At 39.7% G+C, this 27,687-nt stretch overlaps 1 protein-coding gene across 5 annotated transcripts; it reads left to right on the top strand.

Annotated features, from left to right (window-relative positions):
- The first annotated feature begins 5,164 nt into the window (after positions 1–5,164).
- On the top strand, positions 5,165–26,687 carry LOC104692280 (solute carrier organic anion transporter family member 1C1-like). 5 transcript variants are annotated; one of them, XM_010404208.4, is made up of 17 exons: positions 5,165–5,728; positions 7,345–7,533; positions 8,070–8,174; positions 9,750–9,895; positions 11,120–11,261; positions 11,358–11,490; positions 12,351–12,481; positions 12,698–12,844; positions 15,134–15,232; positions 16,223–16,459; positions 17,590–17,754; positions 19,074–19,269; positions 21,045–21,210; positions 21,996–22,177; positions 23,573–23,637; positions 24,834–24,951; positions 25,768–26,687. In XM_010404208.4, the coding sequence occupies exons 4-17, from the start codon at positions 9,785–9,787 to the stop codon at positions 25,988–25,990; spliced, it is 2,115 nt and encodes a 704-aa protein (XP_010402510.2). In that variant the 5' UTR covers positions 5,165–5,728; positions 7,345–7,533; positions 8,070–8,174; positions 9,750–9,784; the 3' UTR covers positions 25,991–26,687. The 5 variants fall into 5 exon arrangements, with proteins under 5 accessions (XP_010402510.2, XP_019144278.2, XP_019144279.2 ...); XM_019288733.3 differs by having other exon boundaries at positions 7,444–7,533; XM_019288734.3 differs by lacking the exon at positions 7,345–7,533.
- The last annotated feature ends 1,000 nt before the right edge of the window (positions 26,688–27,687 follow it).

Consider the following 27,687-nt stretch of genomic DNA (forward strand, 5'->3'; position numbering starts at 1 on the left):
GCTTGTTTTGTTTTGTTTTGCTTTGCTTTTGGTGGTGGTGGTGATGTAGCTTTCTACCTCACATTGTAGCTCTGAATGTTCTTCCTGGTGAGTCTGTATAATAGGATAGCAGGATTTGCAATGTTGCTGCTGCTACTTTGACAGTTCTACTTCCATGACTGGGATTTTGCAGGAACATTCCTTTCAGATGTGTTTATATATATATATATATATATATATATATATGTATATATATTTGTGTCTGTGTGTGTGTGTATATATATCTATATATGCACGCAGACCCAAACAGACTTGTTTCAGACAGAGACAGCCTTTTTATGCTGTCCTTCAATTTTCCAGCATTACAATTTAACAGATGGAGTCTAATAAAGGACTTCCCTTTTCATTTTCATTCCTTTCCTGTAGAAGCCTGGCATCTGAAATCCTGTCTTGGGTGCTAGAGAAGTTATTTCTAAGTTCAAATATAGGAAAGACAAAACTATTCATTGTTTCCAGTTCCTCTGTTAATTTATCATGCTATGTTTTCAGGTCAGAAAGGCCTGAGCAGCAGAGGCTGGGTTCAGCTATAAGCTGTCCTCACAGAGACCTTGAGATCCAGTATAATATTTTCCTTTGTTAATTAGACAAGTCTATGTAGAGAAGAGAAGAGCTGGTATTTCTCCAAATCTTACTTCTGTATGAACATCAGGAACTTGATACTATACACACACAGAGTCAGACAGTGGTATTGTTAAGAAAAAGAATTACAACTTCAGTAAATACCTGGGGACATGAAGGGTGGTAAGTGTGGGAGAGCTGTTTTCCTTTGGTACTGCAGGCTGATAAATAGCAAAGAAACCCGTATTACACAGAAGCCCTTCTGGTTCTGAGGGTGATCTATTGCAGTCATTCAGTGTAGGTGGTGTAATTGGTACCAACCTCACTTCTCTGCTGTGTGAATTTTTCACAGTGTGTGTAATACCAAGGAGAGAGGAGCCTATACAGGGCTGCAGTTCAGTCCTCCAGGTGCAGAGATCACTGATAGGGAATTACTCTGAAATTCAAAGGCCTGAGTGCCCTAAATGACAGCTGAGCTCTCAATGCTAATTTGCATTTTTAAAATCACAAACTCACAATAACAGTTTTAAATAAAGAGACAGGAAGAGAGAGTACCAAGATTCAGGTTAGTCTGAATATACCTTTAGTTTAAAAAAAGTAAATAGGTAGGAGAAGAGGTACCAAGAGGTACCAAGAGAGGTACCATTTAGCTTGTGTTTGCATGGAAAGGGATCCAGATAACTCCCTGGTGCGCAGTGAAGAAAAACTGCTTCCCCAGAGTTTTGGGCTGGCAGATAATTCTCTGGGATAAAAGGTGTTGCCTGTGGTCACTGGAAAGGGAGGGCAATAAGCAGAGGGTGCTGTGGCTGATATCCCTGGCACTGACACTACAGCAGGAGAGAAAACATCTGGTGCATCTGCTTCGGGTATAACAATTGCACTGCAAGCTGCAAATGGGAGCTCTGGGGCTGTCAAAGGGGATTTAAACTCCTGTCCCTTTATAGTGCTCATGCTGGAGAATGCAGGCAGGGATGGTAAGGAACAGAGGGCAACAATTTAGTGTCCCAGGCCTCTAATTCTTGTACTGACCAAGTTGGGTTAACACTTTTGACTTTATAAATCGAGTACAGTAAATAAATTACATTCCTTACCATCAGTAAAGTATTATTTCTTGGCACATATTTATTGATGTTTGCCAAGTCAAATTTTAAAATATAGGTGGCATGACTTCTATTACTTCTCTGGAGATTGTTTTATACTCTGTTAATTTTGTTCTCTTGGAACCTTTCCCAGTGTGTCACAAGCACCCTGTAATGTTAATTTTTTATTTTAATATAGAGTTTCCCATCCAATTTAACTTTATTTTTTTTCTCTTTGATATTTTTACATTCTTCAGGTATTTACAAGTGTCAATCTCCCTAAAGTAAGGCTGTAAATTCTCTGTGTGTACTAGGTACATTATGATTTGTCTCAAGAATGCATGAAATTTGTGTCATGCTCCATATCCTATTGCTCTGAAAACTGCTTCTTGGTGGCCTTTTGTTTTGCTTCCTTGAAAAATGGCTTATTGTATATTGCTTTAATATTTTGATACTGGGTGAATTTTTTACCTTTGAGATTTTTCAATAATTTGGGACATTAACAAAACAAAAAGCAAAGAACTATTTTTTGGAAATTGGATTGTCATTGGTCCTATGTAGCTGAGTGTCAGAAACTTGTCTCAGGGACTCCTGTTTTTGCTTTACAGAACTTCTGTTACGAAGAAACATGGGTGAAAAAGAACCATGCTGCTTCCTGGAGTGGAATACCAAAACAGTGATTAGAGCTCTAGCTGTATCAGTGATACCTATGACTTTTCTTCCAGATCATAGAGGGTGATATCTTTACATTCCTCAGTAGAAGAAAGAAATTCCCGTGGGATGTTTGCCTAAGTTTATGCTGCACAACAATGTTAATGATAGTTCACAATATGTTTGCTTTAGTTAGTTCTCATGTAAAAACCCAGCTTGCTCAAAACCAATTACTGAAACTAATGCTTAAAAAATTCTTAAGTAATGTTAAAACTATTCTAATGAATGGTTTTATTGAAAAACAAAACTCTACGTAAAATATTTTTTCAAAAACTGACTGTAAGAAAAGCAGCCTTCTTTGGAACTGCAAAGGGAAGTACGGATCTGAGATAATTTAGGAAATATTTTCCTTGAAGCTTCCCACATCCCTCTCTTTTTAAGCGAAAGTACAAAGTTTTAAGTTTTCTTTAATGACTTTTGAAACACCCTTTAGTAGAAAAACAGCTCTAGGTTTCATAAGTAATAATAGTCTTGCATATAAAAGTACTTTAAGATTTCTTCATATTTTAAAAAAGTGAAGGTAAGTTTATAATATCCAAATATACAAACAAATTTGTATTGAGTTGTTCCTTCTACATTTTCCACCAAGGATAAAATGAATACTTTTTAAGAATTATTTAATAAGTTGTTATTATCGTACTTTTGAATACAAGAGCTGGCTAGCCCTTAAACAACCACTACTTTGATAAGCCATAGCTGTGTAGGCCCATCATAATGCTCACAAGAGTTCTTCCTATGACTTTGGTCAAATTTACTGGAATCCAGGGGATTTGCACTCTTCTCGTGGCAGGGAATTTCTCCTGTTACCACCCACGGGGAGATAAGATTGAAAGTGTACTCCTTGCACAGATATGCTACTGGAAGTGCCCAGAGTTAGCTATTTACAAGTGGAGGGCTTCTCTCCACTGCTGCTCTGCTCATGAAGGCACTAGCACACTTTGTGAGCCAGCTCCCTGCTCCTTTTACCCCAGCTCAGGCACCTTCTGCGTTCTCACAGGGCTGGCACAGGCAATGGGCAGGTCCCACTCTGAGCTGGAGGTTAGAGAGGACATCAGAGATCTTGGCCTGAGGAAAATAAATCAATAATAACATATTTGAAGATGATTTCCTTTGGGTTGTATTCCACTATAGACTTGCTTGTTTACTTTCTTTTGATACAAAGTTTCTGTGGCACAAAAGGGCTGTGATTTTTAGAAGCTAAATTTCTCCATCAGTTTGTTAGGTTCGTGTTTAATTCAGCTTGTGCATAAGACACTTGTGAAAGGTGATTTCCAGTGGCATACATTGAAGTGAGCATCCTTTTTCCAAAGGTTGTCAGTTAAACTTCTCCTTTTCAGCTTTGAAAGCATCCCCAGTTTGGGCTGTTCAAATCTTGTAACGTTTTATTTGTAAGAGTAGGGTGTATCTAAACAATAATTCCTTTATTCAGGTTAAAGCATTGTTCCAGCATGTGCTGGAGATTCAGACTGGAAATCTTACATTAACTCTGACAAAAACTTGATTTTTTCAGATATCCTTTTCTTTTTCAGAAGCCTAATTAGTTCAAGCACAAATTGTATCTAAATGCAAAGGTGCAACTGACTAAGAAGTGTTACGAGTTGGATTAATTTTTAATGTCTATTTCTCTAAGGTTGATGGTATTGTTTCCCATATAAGCACACATGTAATACCTGTCTTACAGTCTGAAGAGATCATAACACTCTTCATTTACCACTAATATTGTTTGAGGTTTTTACACAGGAGTACTCAGTAGGCTCCCACCATTGGGGAGAAAATTCCCTTACTGCAGAGTTAGATGGCACCAATTTTGCATGATGCCTGTGAAGAGCTGCCAAATTAAGTTTTACAGGAGAAAATTCTCATAGGAGACCACTTTGAAATTATTTTTGCCACTTGTATCTTTGTCTTTTGTGAGTTTTCTTTGGGACCTAAAGAAGCTGGAATTAGTAAAATAAGATCAAGTGATTGCTTGCCTTAGCAACCCCAAATCCTCTGTGTGCTTTTCCAGAGGTGAAAAAGTGGTGCCAAGAAAAAGACTGAACAACTTATGTAGAAGTCATTCCTCTAAGAACTCTTTTGCTATTAAAGCAGAGGATTAACTGTTTTTCTCCCCTCATTTTGCACATGTTGTCCTTCAATGTTTCAGCAGCAGTAGGGTGTAATCTATCAGAATTCATGTCCCTCCTCCCTCTGTGACTCAGGAAACTCATGATGTGACTTGCAGACTGAGCTCCCTGAACGTTGCCCTTGCAGCCCCATCAGCTCACATTGTCTCCTGGCTGCCAGCTTGGCACTTGGGATTGTGCTGCTCCAGGCTGGGGCTCTGTTTGGCAGGAAAGCTTAATCAGTGCAACTGAGCATAACTAAAGCGGTGACAAGCGGGTCCCCCTCGTGCAGAGCTTTTTCCACCAATGAACAAGAGGCAGCTCCTGAATGGAAGCTGCCATCTGCTTCACCTCAGTGTGGCAGGAGGCCAGGGCTAAAAATTCTGCAGTTTCTTAAGTGACTGCCACACCAAATAACCTCTTGGAGGAAGGAGATGGCTGAGCACTCTCTCTCTGAGTGTCCTTACATGCCCTGGCCGTGGAGCATCTTGCACCCTTTTGATGTGGTTTATCACACATGAGGGTTGCTGTGCAGCCAGCCAGGCACGTCCCATCAGGGATACCACGTCCTGCTTTGGGAACGTGGATGGTGGTGCTGGGAGCCAGGCTGGGAAGAGGCAGCTCCTCCCACTGGAGCTGCTCCCGGGGCCGTTTGCAAGGGTCTCTTGCACCCACCTCCTGCTGCACACCACTGCCAGCCCATCAAAGCCAGCCCTGGGTCACACTGGAAGCAGCAACCCTTCAGCAGCAATGACAAACACTTCCTCACTGGTAATCTTCTCTCCTGTTTTTGAGTTTCTATGCTACCATGGACCTTGCAGAACAGGTTCCCAGCCAGTTGTCAGGCTGGTGGCTGACACAACAGGCCACAGTGTGGCTTGTGGAGAGGCTCTGTGTGTGCTGCTGGTGCTGTGCTCTGCCAGCATGTGCCAGTGGGCTGGCCAGGCTCTGGCAGATGTGCCTTGCCTCTCCAGGACTGCCCTTCTGTAGCAAGGGCCCTTTTCCTCACCTGCCAGCAGCTGCCATATCACAACTGATTTGGACAAGGCATGATGGCAAATGCTGTCACAGGCACTGGAGCTCAGTTTGAAAAAGCTGCAGAAGACTGTTTTTATGGTAGTGCTGAAGTCTTTTATGGTGGGATTCATCTCTTCTGACTTTCTGTTGTCAAAAGCTGATCTTGGCCGTCTAGCTTTTCACAGCCATGTCTGCTGTTCATTCCATCTCCTGCCTAAAGTAAGTATCTAGAATAGAACAAAGAACCTATGCCTTTGAAAATACTTCTGTTTCCTCCTCTGACGATAAGGTGAAGCAGATTGAGTGGCTCATCTGGAAGTGTCTGCACTGAATCCATGTGGTGCTGCCTTGTGAGTGGATATTAGCATCTGTATGCAAGGTTCACAAGAAGTGTCATGTCCTCTATAGATAAACTTCCATGTATTCAACTTTAAAATACATTTCTTGTGCATGTCTCATCTTGAGAACTGTGTTTAAGAGCCTGCTCCCCAAACAGACAATGGGCTTGCAGCGACCTTTCAACAGACTTCAGTTTTTCCACCTGGTTGCAGACTGACAGCAAGAATAAGGAGGGAATCCACTGCTAATGTTCATACATTTTTTTCCTTCTAACTTTGCAACATTGTAACAGTTAAAAGCAGTCCAAATACAGGTTTCAGTACATGTAAATTTGACATTGTCAGGTGATGGAAAATTTGCTTCATTCTAATGATATTCTGGTAAATAAATCTAAGCTTTTTAAAGATTTTAAAAATAATTAAAATAATTAAGGCATTAAGAAATAAGCAAAGATAACTGTCCTTCACCTAAGTAAAAGCATGCAAATGAGAATCAATTTATCTGAAGAATAGGTTTGATGAATTTCCCATATTCTGAACTCTTTTAAGAGAAAGTGAGTTTCAACATGTACATTGTTCCCTTGCATTAAAACAAAATTAATTAAACAAGAAGTCAGCATTTAAAGAGTAATGCAGGAACACTGCATTAAAATTATCATAGAAAAACCCCCTTTTTTCTGTTGCAAATATTCTTACTAAATAGTAGAAAAAAGCTGTGTTTTATTTGTTCACTGAGTATCTAGTATAGAGAGTATATAGTCCTGCTGGTAGAACAGAAAAATTGAAACTTTAAATTAAGACCTGTAATAACTCAATAAATATATAATGATCACAGTAAAATGTGTAAAATTCTATCAAGCAAAATCCAATAACAAGTGCAAATATGGCAGATAAAATGATTGTCTGCAGTTAACCTGCAAGCTTCCGGGGATAATGAGAGCTTGCATATTTATGTACTTAGCAAGTTTATAATTTCTTTCAGCTTTCATAATTTTTTTTTTAGTTTTGACTAAATGTTATAATTCCATGTATTTAATCGAGTTAATTTAGCCTTTATCAAATCCCTTAATGTATTTTTATACAGAAGAAGATAATCAAGGCTTTTCATGCAAACCTCTGCACTGGGGTTGTGACACAGAGGGCTCAGATCTCAAAAAGCAGTTCATGCCCTTTCAGGAGCTAAGCCACCCCTTGGTGTCTCTGCTGACCCTCCTCCAAAGCACCAAGAAGTGAAAGCTAGGAGGCTGTAGATGCTTGGAAAAGCTGAGCCTGTGCTCTCAGGGCTCTTATGCCTGAGCCGAGCCCACTCCATGGTTGTTGGGTGGATGGTAGGGAGTTCCTTTTGAGAGGTGCTTCATGCAGCTGCAATGTTTAGACTTTAGGGGAAAAAAAAAAGAGTGAAGAAAACAAGTTGTTCCACCCGGGAGAGGCTGGCACCACTGGCAGGTAGCCTGCCAAAGCAGTGGCAGCACAAGAAACCTGCCTTCTTCTGCACAGCTTTTGTATCGGTGATTGTGGGAAAGTTTTGCAATCACCGTAAGAAGGAAATCCAAGGTTTAAAAAACATGTGGTGAAGTGCTCCACTTCTCGGAGCAGGCAGCGCTTTGGCTGTGATGTTGCACTGGCTCCAAGCCTGGAAGCCCTCGGGAACAGGAAAGAAACAGCCTGACACCGCTCTGACACAAAGTAAGTGCTCTCTCTGCCTCTCACTGTCTCTCCACAGCCTCCCTCCCTGCTTCTTTCCATTTGTTAGTTAGTCGGTTTGTTTGTTTAGTTGTGAGGTGCCAGTGCAGCCTTTCTGCACATCTCTTTGCCACTAAACTTGAAAGACTTCATGTAAAGTGCAAAGGTACAATTCTGCAGATTCAATATTTTTTTTTAAAGGATAAACACTGTTTGGAGCAGGACTTTTTATCCCTCTGTAGAAAAGCTATCCATTACCCCTAATTCATAAATTAAATCTTTTATTATTTTTCTTGCTTCATTTAATTTTAAATACCACTGGTGTCAATGATTCACTGGTTTGCCAAAGTTCAGATTCTCATAGAATGGTTATGGAAAATGTGATTGCTCGATTAGGTGTAAGAGAAGTGGTTCTACAGTTTAACATTTGAGTTTAAGGTAGATTATTAGTCTGGCACCATAAATCAAATTTTATATTTAAAATTAAATGTATTGGAAAGAAAATCATGTCACTCATTTAGATACTGCTTATTTCACAGAGTCAGATGTTTCACAGAGTTAATCATCAGCAAAATACAAATCAATACAGAATGTATTTGCTTTAGAGAACTCTGTCTTTCAGCTCCTATCCTGTCAAGATTGGGGTAAGTCTGTCTTCACCATACTTCAATTATCTATAGCTTACTTTTGACTTTTTTTTTGTTTGTTTTTTTGTTTTTTTGTTTTTTTGTTTTTTTGTTTTTTTATTTAGTAGCTGCTGAACATAGCCTAAGGAAGTTTAGGTCCCTTTAGAAATTTCATATGTGGTTTAGTCTGAAATATACATGTGTTTGCTTTCATAGTCCCCTCTTACTGGAGTAGGATTTGGAACTAAAATCTGCAAAATTCAAGTTAGAGTTCTTATGAGGCTTTATATCTCTTTATGAGACATTAGTGCCTATTTTTCGGTTGCTAGGAGTAACTTTTAGGGGACTGTTGGGTTTCTAAGAGTGTTGTCCTTTCTGGGCATTGGTGGACATTTCTCTCGGAATCCAGGTAATCCTGGGCATCTTGCTTGGGAGAACTGAACTCTTCAGAGGAACCAAGTGATGTTTGTGGGTTAGCCTGGGACCTTGCCACATCCCCACAACCCTGGTGTCAAAAACCTCCCACAACACTCATGGGTCAGTTGGCCTCAGAGGCCTGCAGGAGGGAAACCTTGAAAGTTCCCATATGACTTAAACAGCATGGCATATTTAAGATTCCAGTGTCTTGGGGGGAAAATATCACAGGCCAATTTCTTGACACATGTTCCTCTATGCTCCTTTAATATATGTGCAAATGTATATCAGAGCTAACTAGTTGATTTTGGTACTCTTGCACCAGTTTTCAAACAGACAAACTTGGCAATGGTTTGTTTTACTTATTATCATTCCAGATGTCTCATTATTAGCTGTTTTCCCCTGCTCAGCTTAATCTGCACTAGCCAACATAGCTAAGGTGACTCCTTAAATCAGAGCCAACTTTTAAACTAAAAAATTTATCAGTCTTAATAAAATATCTACATTTATCATCTGTCCTGCAGGGAACTTGTGAAGGCTTGCAGACTTACAGATAGTCATTATTTGTTTCTTCTAATCAGTGCTCTCTTTTACCTTAATATATCTTTACTTATCATATTCTTACCCTATTTTCTCCTCTGTCATCATTTGTGGTCTGATTCTACAAACATTTATCCAATTAATAATGTTACTCATCCAAATGCTGACAGAATGGTAGTGTTCACTAAGAAAATCATCAGAAATATAATAGCAGAAGCCTACTGGATCACACCAAAGGTCCATTTAGTTTGGAACAGTGATCAAAAATGGATAAGTCAGAAAAAGTTGGTTCAAGTGTGGGGAAGATGTTTTTCTGACAAGCTCTCCTAACCTCCACCTGCCTGGGGACTTTCCTTTTCCACAAAGATTTCTAAAAACTGTCAGAAAGTTACCAATAGCTTTTCCATGTATCCAAGAAAGTCCTGGAGTCTTTTAGAAAGCAGATGTCACAAATCAGGTGCACTAGTCCTTGACTAGTTACGGTAGTTACTTTGAACACTCTTTAATGTCTTTCCTGAGGAAAAATTTCAATGTGCAGATATCTCAAGCAGTGTCTTGCCACTGAGTATGTCTGAAAAACATTGGAACATGCAATTCTTATGCAAATAATAGTTAAACATAGCAATACTTTTCAAACAGGAAGACCTGTCTATCAGACCTGGAGAAGGAAAACCATGGACAGACCAATCGCTGCTGGCCAGCTTAAAGAAAAATCACTGTTCCAGGACAGTGATGGCAGTGCAGTTCCTGCCAAGACTATGTGCCATAATTGTTCAAAGCTAAAGGTATGGAAGAGCCCTGACCACATATTTTCTCTGGATCACTGAATTGCCATTTGAAGTCCTATCAAAATTCAGTTAGTTATGTATGGCACTGTTTGGCACTATATGTTTTGGAAACAATGATCTGGGCTGCATCCATAGGGGGATGGAAGGGATTTGGACAGCAGGGGAGGGAGGGGATTCTGCCTCTCTGCTCTGCTCTGCTGAGACTCCACCTGCAGAGCTGCCTCCAGCTCTGGTGTCCCAACACAGGAAGGACATGGAGCTGCTGCAGTGAGTCCAGATGAGGCCACCAAGATGGTCAGGGGGATGGAGCAGCTCTGCTATGAGGAAAGGCTGAGAGAAATGGGATTGTTCAGCCTGGAGAAGGGCAGGCTTTGGGGTTACCTAAATGCAGCCTTCCAGCACCTGAAGGAGCCAACAAGAAAGACTGAGAGAAACTATTTCCAAGGGCCTGGAGTGACAAGACAGGGGGAAATGTCTTCAAACTGACAGAGAGTAGGTTTAGATTGGATATTAAGAAGACATTCTTTCCTGTGAGGGTGGTGAGGCTCTGGCACAGGTTGCCCAGAGAAATGATGGATGTCCCTGAATCCCTGGAAGTGTCCAGGGCTGGGCTGGATGGGGCTCCGAGCAATCTGGGATAGTGGAAGATGTCCCTGCCCATGGTGGGGGAGTTGGAACAAGATGATCTTTAAGGTCCCTTCCAACCCAAATGATTCTGATTCTATGGTTGTGATTCCAAGCACACAGAAGTCAATAAATGTGCTCAGAAGTTAAAAAATGAGGTAATATTTTACAAAAAATTCATTTAGAGGTGTGCTATAGTCACAGTGGTAGTTGCAGATACATCTTTTTATTCGTGTTTTTAAGAACAGGAGAAGGAGAGCTAATAAGATATACCGTGATAATAAGTACCAGAAATGAACAATGTTATGCTACAAGTTTTTCTTAAGGAAGGAAACAGCTAAACCAATATGTACTAGAAAGTTAGAAGGTGCATACTATCAATGTAAATTTTCCTTTTCCTTGCAGTAGCAGAGTTTTTGGATGCCGCCCTGAAAAAGAAAGTAAGATCTGTTTTAATGATAACGATGGGAAGATTCTTCTCACAGAGAATTAGAAAGCAAAGCATGTGATTTTTGTGCTTCTTGAGTGGGTTGCTCTGGCATCCAGCCATAAAGCAAAAATTGTTACTTTGCAAACTCAATTATTTTCTCTCTTCAGATATTTCTTGGAGCTCTAGCTTTTTCCTTTTTTGCCAAAGGATTTTCTGGAAGCTACATGAAGAGCATGTCCAGTCAAATTGAAAGGAGATTTGAAATCTCATCATCGATTTTTGGCATTATTGATGGCAGCTTTGAGATAGGTATATTTCTTTGAAAGTGGATAAGTGCTTCTTAGTACATTTTCACCCCCAACATAAATCTATTCTTTGTACTGGTTCTCTCTCCTGTTGATGCAGGTAACTTAATGGTGATGGTGTTGGTGAGTTACCTTGGACCAAGAGTTCATCGGCCAAAAATAATTGCTGTTGGGTGTCTCATCATGTCTGTAGGAGCCTTTTTGTCAGTGATGCCTCAGTTCCTAATGGGACGGTAAATATGGAGAGTTTTCACATTATGCACTAATTGAACTTGATCATATGAAGTGTTTTTTAAAGCACACATCTGGGTTAAAAGCTTGCCAGTAGGAGTTTCTTCCAGCTATTCCAACAGGAAAATGGGTGGACTTTTTAGTATTGACTTTCTGATTTCCTCTCTGAAAGCTTACCTCTTGCTACAGGTAAGCAAGAGAGAAACCTCAGGTTTCTACAGAATTTATACATAATTAAGGATAAAGTGGGTTAAATTTTTCACCTGGGATGAATATATATACATAGATATGTATATTTTTTTAACTGTGTTCCCTTTTTTATACTTAAGTGAAATGCAATTAGATCTTGATGGAAAAGGTTTCTTTCTCCATGGTGGTTACTCATGATAAGCTCTTTAAAATGCTGAAGACTTTTATCTAAACTTGGGGAGAATTAAATATCTAAATTTTCACATTTAAGCCATAACACATAATTGTCAGAAGCAGGTCATACCTTTCCAATCATTTGGCATCCTTGCATCTGCCACAAAGGTAAGAAAGAGGTGCCATTATGGGAAAACATCAGCTCTGTTTTGTGTAGACAGATGTGGATGAACTCTGCCTCTCTCCTGCTGTCTAAAGAATGATCTCTGGAAGCAGCTTTGTCACTCTTTAGCTCAGGAAAATATTGGGGTTAGAATCATCATAACACTTGAAAATTGTATGAAGATACCTATTTTTTTTAAGCAAAGCACTGGAAATGGGCCTCCCCTCCACTTTGTATGAAACGGGAATGAACATATGTGAACACAAGGCTCAGACACACTTCCTGCAAAGCAAAGTCCTTCGTGTGTCAGTTGTATTTCACATAGTTGTTTTCCAGTTACAATTATGAAAGGATAACTGTTAGTGTGGACAACTCCTCCACGAGTGTGTCAGCTTGCTCCCCAGTGTCATCTGAGGGCCTTCCAGTCACAGATGCTACAGAAACACCCAGCACAATGATAAATGTTGGTAAGATAAAGCTCTGATGCTGGATTCCCTTCTTCTGCTTGTCCCCACTGTACACCCTTTTTTTCTGGAAAGCAGTAAAACCCTGGCTAGAAACCATGATATATACAAACCTACCCTATAATGATTGTTAAAACCCATATTTTATGTTATTTTACTGTTGCTGTAAAGTATTGTCAGAATTATGTTCACAGAAATACAAATGTTTATGGCCTGCAGGATGTGAAAAAACAACAAATTCCTATCTGTGGCTCTTTGTGTTGGTGGGGAACCTTTTACGTGGAATTGGGGAAGCACCAATTATGCCACTGGGAGTTTCATATATCGATGATTTTTCTAAAGAAGAAAACTCAGCATTTTACATAGGTAATGTACAAATGATTTTTATGCTAAACATTCTGTTCTTTAACATTTCTATAGTCAAGAAAATACTCACCAAAAAAATCTATCTGGATAGTTTTGAGTTGTACAGAGACAAAAAAAACCCCAAATAGTGCAAAGGACGTCTCATATTTATTTTCTAGGGATCATTCCAGGATGGTCTTTTTGCTTTCCCTGAGTAGCTTCTGTGATGAAGAGAAGAATAATCAAATGCTCATTTCCCCAAAGTGCAAAGTCATATTTGTCTTTTCTGGCATATCATCTTCAGTACCACACCTTCAGAGGACCAAATTCTTCCTAATTACTATTTCACAGAAAAGGGAATGATCCTTAATGTGAGGATCTGTAATGTAGTCACAATTAATTACAGTAATGTAAACATGTTTCAGGAGCTCTTACCCGACTTTTTGAATTTTACATGCAGCACACTTCCAGTTGAAAGCTTTTTAAAGTCACTATTTACTGGAAGAAAAACAACACCTTGCCCAGGGTGTTGTAACAAATCCTTTCTACTTGGGATTTTATTCTTGTTTTGACAGCACATAACCTATTGCCCAAGACAGAGAGACTTACACCCAAGCTAATTAATTTGTTGGCAAACTGATTTAATAGCATGGGGTGTTTGTGTGGCTGAGGGAGCTCAAGAACTGTGACCTGAAGTAAATTTGGTGAAATTGAGCTGGTCAGAAAGATAGTAGGACACAGTTTCAGCAGGAGCTCAGTATGTAATACTACAGGGAAAGGCCATAACAAATGTCTTAATTTGGGAATGAGAAAATCTTCAGGTTGAAGAAAATGGAAGTATCGGGGAGGTAGCTGTCAAGAAAAGTGCTCCACTCAGCAGTTATCCAAAATATTTGTAATCACCTCTGAGCTTCAGATTAAAGGTATTTTAAAAAGTTTAGTTGATTTTTTCTTGTCAGAATCTAATCTGGGAGAGATTGAGACAGGTTGGGGCTACTGGGCAAGTGAGATTAAAAATATAAAGTAAACATGGAGAATAGCATGAAGTCAGCCAAAATGAAAACTGGGTTGTATAAAAGAAATAAAGTATTTAATTTACAATGTATTAAAATATTTCACTTTTACATTCAGAATAGCAATTTTCATTCACTTATTCCATTTTGGTGGACTGAACCACTTGGCAAAAAATGTGAATATTGAAACAGTCTTTTCCATAGAGCAGAAATTTCTTTTCTTGTCTAAGTTTATTTCTTTTCTATATCTTATTTTTTATCATCTGGCTAAATCAATTTATAATCAATGTTTTTGTAAAATACAAACATACAAAAAAATATTTTCCTATAATGAAAAAAGTTAGTCAAGTCTTGCTGATGAATTCTGAGCATTAATCTTGTTATTTGACCCTGAAAAAAAGTCTCAGCTTCCTGTCACTCCTTTTTCTTTTGTCCTTTGGTATTTTGTTGAGCAAGAACACAAGTTATTTTGAAGCAGAGACAGCATTTTCGTAACAGAATGAATTAAAATCATTTTGGTAGGGTTGTGGTGACCGCAATAATACCAGAGTTGCAATAGGAAGGCACAGAAAATGTAGCATACTTATTAAGATGTAATGATTTATTACAGAAGTTCTGGGTGGTAAGCTGAGCAATCACTATATTCAGAAGAGAATTTGCAAAACCAACTCTTTCTCAGGAGGAAAATCTCTGCAGTAGAACACAATAGGATTTACAAAGCATAGTTCTGGATGTGGGCAAGAACTAAAAGGCATTTGGTAAAGAATTCCTTCTTTTCTAATAGAATGAAGCCTTCTGCAACTTCAAGGTGTCAGTTCTGTGCTAGAGTTCACAAATCCGAATTACTGAGCTGTATTTTGATGCTGCTACCTCCTCACAACTAAACTTCAACAGAACAACACAAGTGGCAAGGGAATGTGAGAAGCTATGCTTGAATTATTTTGAAGATATTTTGTTTTATTTTATGTTGATTGCCAGTAGTGGTCACCAAAATCAAATTCTGCTGTATTTAGACATCCAGTCAGCAAAATGCAGTGTAGCTTCCCAGGTTTCTGGTAGCCTTCACAGCTTATTCATTTGCTCCTAGGGGCATCCCACCTTCTTCTGATCTACACCACAGCTATGGTTAGGGCAGCTTACACCTTATATTCTCGCTGCTCAGGAGCCTCCCATGAGACATTCCATAACAGCCTGTGCCCCTCTCCTGTCTCCTCCCTCCTCTCTCATGTCCTTGCCCTCAGAGAGGAAGGCTTGCCTTGTACATGCAGTGTTTTGCTCCGTCTCCTTTCTCTTCCAGGCCTGGTGAGATCCTCGGGCATGTTTGGGCCGACCCTGGGCTTCCTGCTTGGCTCGTTCTGTGCCAGTCTCTGGGTTGACATTGGCATCGTGAACACTGGTAAGGGACCATGGGGTGGCACCTGAAGCGAGAAGGTGTCTGGGTGTAGGAACCTCCATGCCAAGAAGCACCTTCCCAGCTCACTGCCCCAAAACCAGGGGCTCTCTAGAGAATTTTTCCTGCTCAAGAGCTGCTCAAAAATTGACATTTTAAAATCGTGTGTTGCAGTGCGGTTGGAATAGCACTTCAAAAAGACCCCTACCCCCACTGCACCTCTTTTATGCTTGCACACACACTTGTTACACCCTTGCTGTGCAGCTGAGTACAAATGATTGAATGAAAGGCCCATCCCCATGCAGTGATAGGCTCATGGACACTTTCAACACTTAGCAAAAAGTGTGTTCTCATGAAAAGCATGCAGCAAAGATTCATCTCAAAACTCATGTCGTTGTTCAAATCACTTAAAAGTCTCTAATCCCAGGGAAAATTTGAGGAAATTTGGGGAAAAACTGTAGAGTTTGAGGATGGAGAAGGAAGACTCTGAGAAACTGAGAAAGGGAAGGGGGTTTTTTTGGTGGTAAAGGGTCCTTTTGCTGTCACTCATTCCCCAGAGAGTATTGGAAGATTGGGGCAAGGAAATGCCACCATGGGCCTAAATGGACACCTCTATTTTTGACTGCATAGGACTGAGTCACTTCCAGGGACGGGTCATTCACAACTTACCCAGGGAAGCAGTGGCTGCCCCACCCCTGGAAGTGTTCAAGGCCAGGTTGGATGGGGCTCTGAGCAACCTGGTCTAGTGGAAGGTGTCCCTGCCCATGGCAGGGGGTTGGAGTGAGATGATCTTAAAGGTCCCTTCCAACCTTAGAAACTATTCTATGATTCTATGATTTGAAACAAGCTGCATTTTAGTTCTTCATATGGAACATAGATCACCTCTGTTCTGTTTTTAAAATAGTATATATGAGGATATGCAGTAATTTATAGTAATCTATAATAATTGTTCTGCTTAATATTTAACCTATTTTCCTGTCTTTCTGTATTTTATAGATGCCATTAGCATAAATCCTAAGGATACCCGTTGGGTTGGTGCCTGGTGGCTTGGATTGCTTATCTGTGGAGCAGTCAACTTCATTGCTTCATTGCCTTTCTGGTTTTTGCCCTATTCCTTACCAAAGGAAGAAGAGAATGAAAACTTGAAGATTAGTCACTTGTCTGTTCAAGGAGATCACTGTAAAATAGACCCCCCAGCTCAGCCACAGTTAAAGTTCTCAGAGGCAGTAAAAGGTGAAAATTATTGCCCAGATATTTGCATATGAATTCTGTCTCATGGATTCATTCTGAGCTGAGCATGAACTCACACAACCTTCAGAGAAATGCATGTTTCTGCAGCGCAATTGATGGACAAAAACGACTTTAATTTGTGCTATTATAATTACATGCTAAGGGCGAGTTTCAGTCCTCTCCTGATGTCAGACAGCTGGAAGAAACTCGTGCTGTTCCTCTGAGCTCCAGAGATCCTCAGTTCATAGTTGTGAGATGATGTATTACAGCTATGATCCTACGACAATGAAGAGAGTGGGGAAAACATCCCATCCCTCATTAATGGCCAATCCATAGCTGGCAGGCTACTGTTTCACTGAGGCAAATGTTTGGGAAGGAAACATGGAGCTCATTATGACTACATCAGATGCTGGAGGGACTTCACTGGATTTGTGTATGAGCGCAGGGATGCTGAATTAATTTCATGCAGGCAATACCAGATCCAACCAGCCATTGCTTTTACTTTTATATTTTTATTATTAGACACAGGGTTTTGTTTGTATGGATGTGCACCTCTACAGCAGATGTGTTTTGAACTCCCACATTTTAGGCAGCTGTGCCAAGAGCCAGACTAGAGTCTAAATGCAGGTGTTTATGTTCACTTTATTTTAATGGACTTCGGTATTCTAATCAAGGGTCCCAGAAATGATTCCAGCCTTTTTCTGGGGCAGGTGCTTCTGTTCCCTAAATATCACCCTTATATGGGGTTCTTGTGTGGTTGGTGAAGGCTTCTGCTTTAGGAACCAGATTTTATACTTGGCAGTGGGTCTAAATGCTCTGTACACACATTGAGAAGGTGTGTTGCAAGCCTGAGCAGTCCCGGGGAGGAGCCCTGTGCCCTAACAAGATAATCTGGGATTCCTGATCCCCATCTCAGCACCCACTGTTGCCATTTGGCCTTGCTTCTCCTGTAAGGCACGTGTTGGCAATGAGGAAAACTTTCACTTGAGCAAGCATGTGTTTTGATAGGCACAGAATTATAACCTGCAACGCAGCCAGTCATTACATCAAAGTTAATTTTACTATCTAAAGGATGCCAAAACAACTCTTCTCTGTGTTTAGCAGGGTGTACAGCATATACCTCTCCATTGCAGATTTCTTGCCAGCACTCAGGAAGCTGTTTGGAAATTCAATTTTCGTGGTGTTCATCTTCCTCACTATTCTCCAGTACAATTCCCTTGTTGGGATGATAACCTATGAGACAAAGTTTATGGAGCAGCAATTTAATGTATCAGTGGCAAAAGCCATCTTTCTAATTGGTAGGTACTTGACTTCTTTTCAAATTCCAGTGTCAAAAAGGAAGCTTTTATTTGTTATTTTGCCTTCCTTTTCAGAAAGAGCTTGTGTGAACTTTTTTTTGGTTAAAAAGAAAGCATGTAGTGGTTTCTTAATTTTCTTACTATATTTTGAAAATGGATGTTAATTTTAGTGTTAATTTTCCTGGTGCTCCTAATTCAGTGAGATAGAGGATTATTAAAACTGGGTGGAAGCTTTTTCATAGTGAGATTTGGGTTATGTGTCTTTTTGCGAGTAAAAACCACGCATGAGCTGCAACTAAGTAAAAACTACTAGAAAAAGAATTAAATATTCAGTGAAATGTGTAATTTTTTTTTTTTCAGAATAACATATTGGTATAAATGTTATTTCATTTTGATTACAAATGCAAATTTTATAAGCAATAACGAACCAAAATGTAGTATTTTGTGTCACTTCATTAATTTCAAAGCTCTTTTTCTATTTACCAGTTCTTTCAAAAATAAGTTTTTCGTAGTGTTCTACAAAAAAGAATGCTGAAATTTTATTAATCATACAGTAATTAATATGGTCTCATAATCTGGCAGGAAAACCAGGCTATGTGAGGTCATTGCAGAACTGGTATTGCATTACTTTAATCTGAAGACACAATGCCTTGGTCAGATACAAATGTGGGAAGAACTTTCTTTTTTCAATCTTTTTTTTCTGAATGCAGAGAAAATTTTACAGAAATGACCAAGAAAACCAACCTACCAAAAAAGCAGAGAAAGGCAAACCCCTCCCAATAACACCTTGTAAAACCTCTCTGTTCAGCAAGTAAATGTAAGGGCTGGTGTTTGTGGAATACTGAACAGATTAAATCTAAATGCAAATCATGTCATTATTCACTCTCAGATCAAAATGGAATCCAGTGAAGAGCCAGATGCAGCTTCCTTTTATATTCCATTTTAGAGACTTTTTTGTAGCTTTCATAAATTTTTATGTTTTATTTAATGTGAAGTGCCTATGAGCTAAGACATTGCCATTTACTCCAGTTTCTAACAGGCACCTGTATATATACATATATATATATATATACACATACAAACAACAATATAGTAAAGATACAGCAAATATTGAGGAATTGAGCTTGTTAGTCATAATATGATTTGAAAAAGAAAGTGGGGAAGTGAAATTACTAGAAGGTAATACAAATCTCAGAACCTCAAAGAAACAGCCCAAAAATAGGTATCTGATATTTTGAAAATACTAGAACCAGATATTCATTCTAAAAGGGTTAATGCAAGTGAGAGCAGCTAACATTTTTCTTACCTTCTAATTGCAGGTGTGATACTTTTACCTATCACAATCCTAGGGATGTTTCTAGGAGGCTTCCTGATCAAGAAATTCAAGCTTCACATAACTGAAATGGCCAAGTTTGCATGCATCACCTTTATAGTGGCATATCTGCTAAACCTCCTGTACTTCACGTGCAACTGTGAGGTGCTCCAGGTGGCTGGTCTGACAGCGCCCTACTCTGGGTTTGTATCCCCTCAGGTTTGGGGTGATTGTGTCATTTGTCACAGCTGCTTTTTTGGGAGTGATGCACAGAAGAAAATCCTAGGTTTTGAAACAGACTTGTCAGTCTGAAATCATACCTAATGCTGGGCATGGGAAAATATACCTATTTTATTTTTCGAATTTTGTTTAAACTGGACATTTATTTTTTCTAAATTCTCTATTTCTTTTTCCTAAATTCTCTGTTACTGACAGTATAGCTATATATTCTGGCAAATTGCTAAAAAAGATGACATTTATTACAGGCAAACTAAATTTCTATATTCTATTTCAAAGCTTTAATTAAAAGCCAGCCTTCTTTTGTCATGTAGGGAGTGGGATGCAAAAGAAGTGTTGAAAATGGCTTTCCCATAGGCACTGCCTCCAGAAGGGACCATCACTAGATCAGTAGTTATGAACCCACATGGGGGATTGCCAGCCCCCTGTGGTACCTGGAGTTGCTTCTGACCCACTTCTCATCTGGGAGGTGGAAAGTGGTCATGGATCGTGTGCTGCAAAGAGAGGTTCCCCCTCCCTTACCAGGACCATGGGTCACGCTTCCTTGAGAACATTTTCCAGACTCTAGCAGCCTGCCACAATTGCCTACTGTTTAAATTTAGCTCAGTCTGGTCCAAATTTCAAGGGATTTTAAAGGATTTAACTGAATCCAGCAGGACTTGCTACATTTTCAGTTCAGACAGGAACTCAGCCCTGTGTTTTTTGAACTAAGCCTGTGCTCGGGGAAATATCTAAGTTATCTTGGCAAACCTGATGTCCAGTTCAACTTTGAGCTTAGTTTTTGACATAAAAATGTGTCAGAGGTTTGTGCAGTGGAGATAACTGGTTATCTGGAGTGCAACATCTGAGACTGCAGAGTGAATTAAAAATAAGCATAAACAACAAGAGAGCTTATACTGAATTACAGTTTCTCCAGGAGAACTGAATCTGGAGAATTTAGCACATACTAGGGTTGTTTCTGGTTTAGCGACTCATTTCATGTTTTACCTATTTAACAATTTATGTTTTGAAGAAAAGCAAAAACCTAATGAGGGCTAAATCCCTCACTTATCTTCCTTTCTAAGAGACTTAGGGGAAGTGCAGCCCACTTAATGTGTGCTTTTGATTGAGGGAAGGAAGAAGGAGGAAGAAAAGGAAGATTTTGAGCACTTTTACCTTACATTGTGATTGACTTCACAGCAAGGATGGTTTGTAGCTGGTGGCCTCCTAACAGTTTCTGGAAACTGAGAACTGCTAATATGCGCTCAGAGTGCCCTGATACAGTGACCTGGATCCAGGGGAAAAAAATGTCAAATACATCTTGCTGTTTTGGTTTTATGTAGTTTTACATCCCTACCTCTATGACCTGGATATGGTGTAATATCCTGCTCCTGGTCTTTTCTTAGGCCATGTCTCTGTGATAAATTCTAGGTATGATTTTCTTTTTCTTTTTCTTGGGGTGAGATTTCGAATGCAAAAGTAATGCCAGATATTCCCACCCAGCTTTTTCAGTTCCATGCCTTTTCAGTAACAATCCATAAAAATGTTAATGCTTGATGAAAAATCCCAAGAGAACTTAGTTTTAGCTGAAATCACCTTAGTGTCCATATGACAACTTCCCAGTGCCTTGGGTGGTAGCAGGTATCTGTCCATTTTGATTGCTTTATTTTCTCCATGTTTTTCCTGGCTACCCCTAATATATATATTTTTATTAACTATATAATTCCACTAAATAATTCCTTAATTTCTTTCTGTTCTCCAGAACGAAGCACCTTTCCTCCAGCAAGCACATCTACATGGCCAGTTGCAATGCTGAGTGCGGCTGCAAGGTGGATCAGTGGGACCCCGTCTGTGGGGATAATGGGATCACATACACGACAGCCTGCTTTGCGGGATGCAAATCATCATCTGGCACGGGAAGGAACATGGTAAATATCCAGGGGGGTAGATGATTGTGCAATAGGACAAGGAACAATGATTTTAATTTAAAAGAGGGTAGCTTTAGACTAGATATAGGGAAGACATTTTTATCAGCAGAAAAGCCATTTCCAGGACTTCAGATAATCCTACCTGAGCAAGACCATTATTCTAATGTTCTATGTTTGCAGAGGGGTGTGCAAATGATTCTATCTTCTGGCAGGAGCAGAATTGTCTTCATGTAACAATACCAAAAAAAAGACAAGCAGCATTATCAGGCTTGTATTTATACATGCCATCAAGCTTCACTTCAGGAAAATTTGCCTTCAAACCCCTGTCTCCTGCTAACTTCAAAGCCCACTCTCAATCCAGCACCAAACGGTCCTTAGGCATATAATGATAGATATTCATGATAGCATATTTGGGTCCACACTTCTATTTTTTTTGTTGTTACTCATCTTCTTCATGGGATGCCTGAGCAAAATGGCTGAATAGCAGTTCACATCTGATTTTGTTAGCTTTGACCCATTTTAAACACACACAGAGCACCTTCTGTTCTAGCAATGGCATGGCTGAAACTAGAATTCCAGTTGCTTTGTGTCTCTGGAGCAGCTCAGAGATGCTGGAGCATATCAATGAACCTGGCCATCAGTCTGCAGAGATGATTACAGAAGTTTTTTCAGCATGAGCAACAGCCTGGCTGGTATGGGGAGTGAAAAATCCAGCTGCTGAAATAGCTGTTTAGTGCCACTGAATTCTGAATAAATAAATTCTTCTTCTCATCTTCTCCTTTCAGGTGTTTCACAATTGCAGCTGTGTGGAAGGACAAGGGCTCGGGCCTGGCAATTCATCTGCAGTTTTGGGACAATGCCAAAGAGAAAGCTGTACCAAAGCCTTTCCCTATTTCTTAGCATTACAGACTGCGTGTGCGTTTATTTTAGCCTTAGGAGGCACTCCTACATACATGATTATGTTTAGGTGAAATACTTTACCTTACCTTGACTATAAAGCTTGGGGAAAGAGAAACAGAAAATGATATCTACTATTTCATTCCTGCTATGAGGAATGGCATGTGGATCAAATTGTGCCCCTGAGGATTTGCTTGTACTCTGAAATCCAGCTCTTTCAGAGGCAGAGCAAAATATCTGCCCAGAAATTTAATTCTAATTTGATACTGAGTAGATACATTGGTGATGAAGGCAGGGGCATTATGCTGATCCTGAATGCTGGGTTTCATTTCCAGTTATAGGGATGTTTTTACCAGAGATTGGTAAATAAGGTCTTGAAATAAGATGCGGTGCTAAGCCATAGCCAATGCTGTTCACATTATTCAGAGAAAAACAGGTACCTTTGTTAAGCCTTGTGGTCTCACAATGTCTTCTGTGTTGGGAGAAGTCTGATACTCCCATTTTTTTAGTCAGCTGATGGAAAGAGAATTACAGCAGGAATATCTTTAAAATTTTCATTCCTTCAGTTGGAAAGCAGCACCACTGTTTCACGTTCAGAAGAAAAGGCAATGTTCTGTGCCTGTCACGTGCAAATGTCTTTCTCCTCCTGCTCATGGGTGAATCACGATCCCAGTGGTCAGTGCACATGACTAAATAACTTGGCTAAGCTGCTGATTTCCTGCAGTATTTCTAAGTGTAGTGCACACCTGGGTTATGGACAAGGCTCACTTTGCTGGCTGGTTTTCAGAACCCTAATATGTATAATGAGAACCCTTTGATGTTGATGCTGAAGTGACAACATACTGGTGTATAAACTCCAGTCCAGGGAGCAGGCTGTGCACAGCAAGGTGCCCTCCTGCCCCTGTGCCAGCTCAGTACTCCCCTCTGCTTTTGGTCAGTTCTTGCAGCTCACCTGATGGACACGGGCTGCTTTCCACTGGTAGGAATGAGGGACTTTTATAGCCAGGTAACTCACATTTGCTGTCTCGGTGTTAAATGCTAGAGGCAGAGGTGGGTTTGATCTAACAAGGACTACACACCCTTGTTCCCTCTGGTCGTCACTGCACAGTGCAGCCCCTTATAAAGCAAGGCAGCTTCTTGGAGCTTACATTGTGGGCATGAACTGTCTTGGTTGGCACAGGCTTAATGTGCCTGTGCATTGTCTCCCAAAAGTATTTACAACCGGTTTTCCTTTGGTTCAAGATGAGTTTCTGTAGATGCTTCTGTTTATTTCAATGAGTGTTCTTCTGTGGAAGGAGACTCTACATCTGAACTTTAACTGTGGTGGATGTTTTCAGTCAGGGACTGAGTGGGCTATGCTGAGTAAGCCACAGTACTCCTGTGATGGGGCATGTGCAGATGTACACAGCAGGACTGTAGCTTCATTACTCTGTTCCTCAATGCACTGTTTTTGTTTCCTTTCCAGATCTGTTTCACCAGACCTGAAATCCTTTGCTGTAGGGATAGAAACTTTGGGTGGTAGAGTACTAGGTAAGACTTAATTTCTCTGTGGTTTTCAAGTGGGTAGTCAAAGAAGCCAAAGAGGTAAACCAAAGTCAGCCAGTGCAATGCCCTTGCTCCAGAGAAGAACAAAAGAAATTTCCCCAAATTTTCTCTGTAAGCAGACTATACATTTCAAAATACTTGAAGGAAATTGCTACATATTTCATGGTATGTATTTACAAATTATGATAATCTCTTCAGATTTTTTTTCTATACAGAAAATAAATTAGGCAAAGGAATGAAATTTCATTTTACTTTTGAGTTTCATATTTTTTAAAACTGTGGATACAACTACCTGAGCTTGATCAGTCTGCATATCCTTAACACCTATGCTCCCCTTTGCTGACCATTATTCACTTAAAGCTCCCATGCATTTTGCCTATTATTTTGTTTCTTGAGTTCATCTGCAATAAATAGTCATTTAAGTATTCAGACACACAGTCTACCCTGCCTCAAGCAAACCTTGCCTCATCTTCCCTTGTTTGCTGATTTTGAAATCTCTGCCTTGCAGACAAACCCAAATAGTCATTTGGATCTCTTTTCCAGTCTCTGTGTTTTAGCTGAACACTGCAGAGAATCAGTCTTCTGCTTTTTAAAGAGTTTACTTCACATAATTGCACACTCTCACTCAAACAGCTTACTGATGATACTAAAACATCATTGTCTGTCTAAAAGAAATTCTTTCTGTATCACATAAATAAATAAATAATACTTATTACCTGGTTTCTTTGGAGCAAGTGCTTAATTTCATCCCTTTGCACTGCACTAATCACCTTTTCATGGCAAATTGTTGTGAAATACCTGAATATATATATGACTATACATAAATATTAATATGTCATGGCATGTAATTCCACACCAGGGATTGCAAAAGAAATGTTGGTTATATTATTTCTTTAAACAACGGAAGTTAAACTTCTAATAAAAATACCATCAAAGGGAATTGCTAACATTTCCCTTGCTGGATATTATTAAGCTATAATTGTCCATCTTTTCATCTCCCTTTAAGTACTTGCTTAAATAGTTTCATAAATCTTGGAATCTCAAAGCTGGAGCTGGATGTTTAGTCCCATTTTATGCAGGCAGAATTCGAAAACCTTGAGATTCACTTCCTCATTTCTTTACATGGCATTAAATGATGAGATCTCCATGCCTGAGATCATGTAATGAGAATTTCTTTGCAGGAGGACTCCCAGCCCCTATTTATTTTGGTGCCTTGATAGACGAGACCTGCTTAAAATGGGGGACAAAAAGCTGTGGGGGATCTGGATCTTGCCGAGTGTATGACACAAAAGAATTCAGGTAAGCTGCATCCTCATTAAGGTTTGGGAATCTGGGCAGCAAGGACCAAGGTGGACTTTCCTCATGTCAATTATTTATAGACTGATTAGGGTACTAACAGCACCACAGCTCCTTACTTTGACTAGACCTTAAAAGGTAAATAAGCCAAATAATTTTCATTCAATCTGACATCTCAAATTGCAGGACACTGCCTTAAGTCACCAGAATTAGTTCTTTTGTTGTAGCCTGCACTGAATAATAAAATAAGCGCACTGTGACACTTTGGCTTTGTGGGATGCTGAAAAACAGTGGAGTACGTGTAGCTCTGCAGATTCTCTCCCTCATCCCTCATCCCTCATCCCTCATCCCTCATCCCTCATCCCTCATCCCTCATCCCTCATCCCTCATCCCTCATTTATTTGCTTCCTATTGTATGACACCTCACAAAATCCACTTGGAGAGGGGACTCAAATGACTGGAGAACTGTGGCCAGGAGCACTGAGTGTGCCAGTGAGGAGCTGGGGAAGGACAGGGACAATAGGCAAAAAGCCCCAGCTGGTGCAGCTCCTCTTTTTTGAGCCCTAAAATAGAGTCTGCTGAATGGCAGCACACTCCAGACATTTCTGCTGTATGTCTAAGACCTGATTAGAGCTTGTCTGGGGCTAAATATCACGAGGTCATTTGCTTTCTGCCTGTTATTTCTTATTTTAAAATGTGAAGCAATACCTGGCTGAGAATAGATGGTTTTGTCAAAACGCTGTTCATGTCTTACTTGGTTCCATACAGAATTGAAAAGTTTTAGTAATATAAATGTATTTTGTCCCTTTTTTTCCCTAGGAATGTCTATCTTGGCCTCATTGCAGGACTACGGGCAGGATGCTGTCTCTTGTACATAGTGCTCTCTGTTTTAATTATGAAACACTTCAAACCAGATGGCAAAGAGATGACAGATACTAAAAATGCAGAAAGATCAACCAGCAAAGAACTAGATACTGCCAACAAAAGAGAAATTCTTCCTGGTTTAAGAACCTCAGAGGAGAGTGAGGAAACTTATATGTAAAAAGAAACAAGGTCTTTTGTAACTTTGCCTATGCTTCAGTTTTTCTGAGCACAAAAGGAGTGTAATTACTGACTTCAACAACTATTTTACATTTTGGGAGTTCAAAAAATATCCTTGAAACATTGGCTTTATATTTGCTTTACCCAATTGTCCTCCTTTTCTCATCTGAAACAACAATAAGGGGAAAAGGTGTTCAAAATTTTGGGGCATTCTCTCATCCTCTTGCTCTCAGTCCCTTTCTAGACCAACCGTAGGACAAGCCAAAATTTTTCAAGTGTCATAAATTTGATTATGATTGAAAAATTAAGAAGAAGAAATCCACAACAAGCTGCTTTGACATTTTTCACTGAGTTTATTTTGAGTCCTCTTGCTCTGTATTTAGTCCTACAGCTCTACATGGCCAATCAAGTTTCACTTGGGCTTCTCTGATGGCCTTTGCTGTGGGGTTCATGGCCAGAGTTCATTGTTCCAGATTCAGTCCCATGTGCCATGGCCAGGTGAGACCCCCAGGGCTGTTCAGAGCACCCTCTGAACTCGAACTGCACTACAGCTCTGGGGTTTGGCTTGAAAGTGTTAAACAGTCAAAGTGGAAAGCAAATGAAGAAAGTGGTGTGTTAATTTTGCAGCACATCTCAGTAATGGGTTTGAGAAAGATTACTCTGAACTGATGCAATAAAGTGATAGGTGTTTAAGTATCTTTGATTTGGTTTTTTGTGTTTGTGTGGAGGGAAGGGAGGGCATTTTTATCCTAAGGACCACTGTATTAGTACCATATATATATATATAAAAATTTCTTTCATTGTTTAAGGGACCTCCAGTAAACCTTGAAATACATAACTGAATACTTGAAAATTCACAGCTTTTCACAGGCAGCCTTGTCTAGGGAGAGGCTTTGTTGGAGGAAAATCCCAACAGTTATTAAAAGAGGAAAGAAGTCTCTAAAAATATTATTAGTGTGATATTTTTTGACAGCCCTCAGGATGTACGTTTGCAAAGGACCAAATCTACTTAGTAAGATCACTGCAGATTTTGTCTCCATCACTACAGGCATTTTGCTTTATTTTCTGGAGGGTATCTCCTCTCCCTGCAGTGCTGTGCAGAAACCTAAAACTGGGAAACAAAATTTCTTTCCTAATTTTAAACCTCCTTAGGATTTGGAATAGAGACAATAGAGAAAATAGAGACATAGAGAAAATCTACCACACTTTATCTGAGAAAGTAGCAGATCAGAGGGCTAAAGAGAGGGACTCTCCATATTAAATTATTTTCTGACCTTTCTTCTACCATCTGCCCCATGTCAGTGCAATAACAGGGATGGGAAAAGGGTTGGTTTGATACTCACTGAAAGGAAGTTCCTCATATCCTGGCCTTTGGGGCTGGAGTTGTTTGCATTTTATTGCTTAAAGACAATGACCAGCACATTTAGACATTGTTTTTTACATTCACAGCTCTGATTGTAAACTGCCAGCAGATATGGGCAAGATGTGTCTATTATAAGAGATGAAAGGAAAAGCACTTAGAAGAGACTGAAATTGCATCTAGGTCTGGAAATTATTAAAGAAAAATCCAAGTTCCGGAAACCTTAGGAACTGTACACAGAGACAATCATGGTGTGTCATTCTCCTGCAAGCAGTATTTTATCATTGAATAAATACCTTGGCAGCTCTAGAAACACTCATGATCTGTGCCAGGCATAG

The sequence above is a fragment of the Corvus cornix genome, chromosome 1A, assembly GCF_000738735.6.
Source record: "Corvus cornix cornix isolate S_Up_H32 chromosome 1A, ASM73873v5, whole genome shotgun sequence".
Taxonomy (NCBI): Eukaryota; Metazoa; Chordata; class Aves; order Passeriformes; family Corvidae; genus Corvus; species Corvus cornix.

Bases quoted from the DNA above. Each gene is read 5' to 3' on its own strand.
- LOC104692280 (XM_010404208.4), top strand. From the start codon at position 9,785: ATGGACAGACCAATCGCTGCTGGCCAGCTTAAAGAAAAATCACTGTTC. The intron at 12,482-12,697 runs GTAAGATAAAGC...TATGGCCTGCAG, and splicing joins CAGCACAATGATAAATGTTG to GATGTGAAAAAACAACAAAT. The intron at 17,755-19,073 runs GTAGGTACTTGA...TTCTAATTGCAG, and splicing joins AAAAGCCATCTTTCTAATTG to GTGTGATACTTTTACCTATC.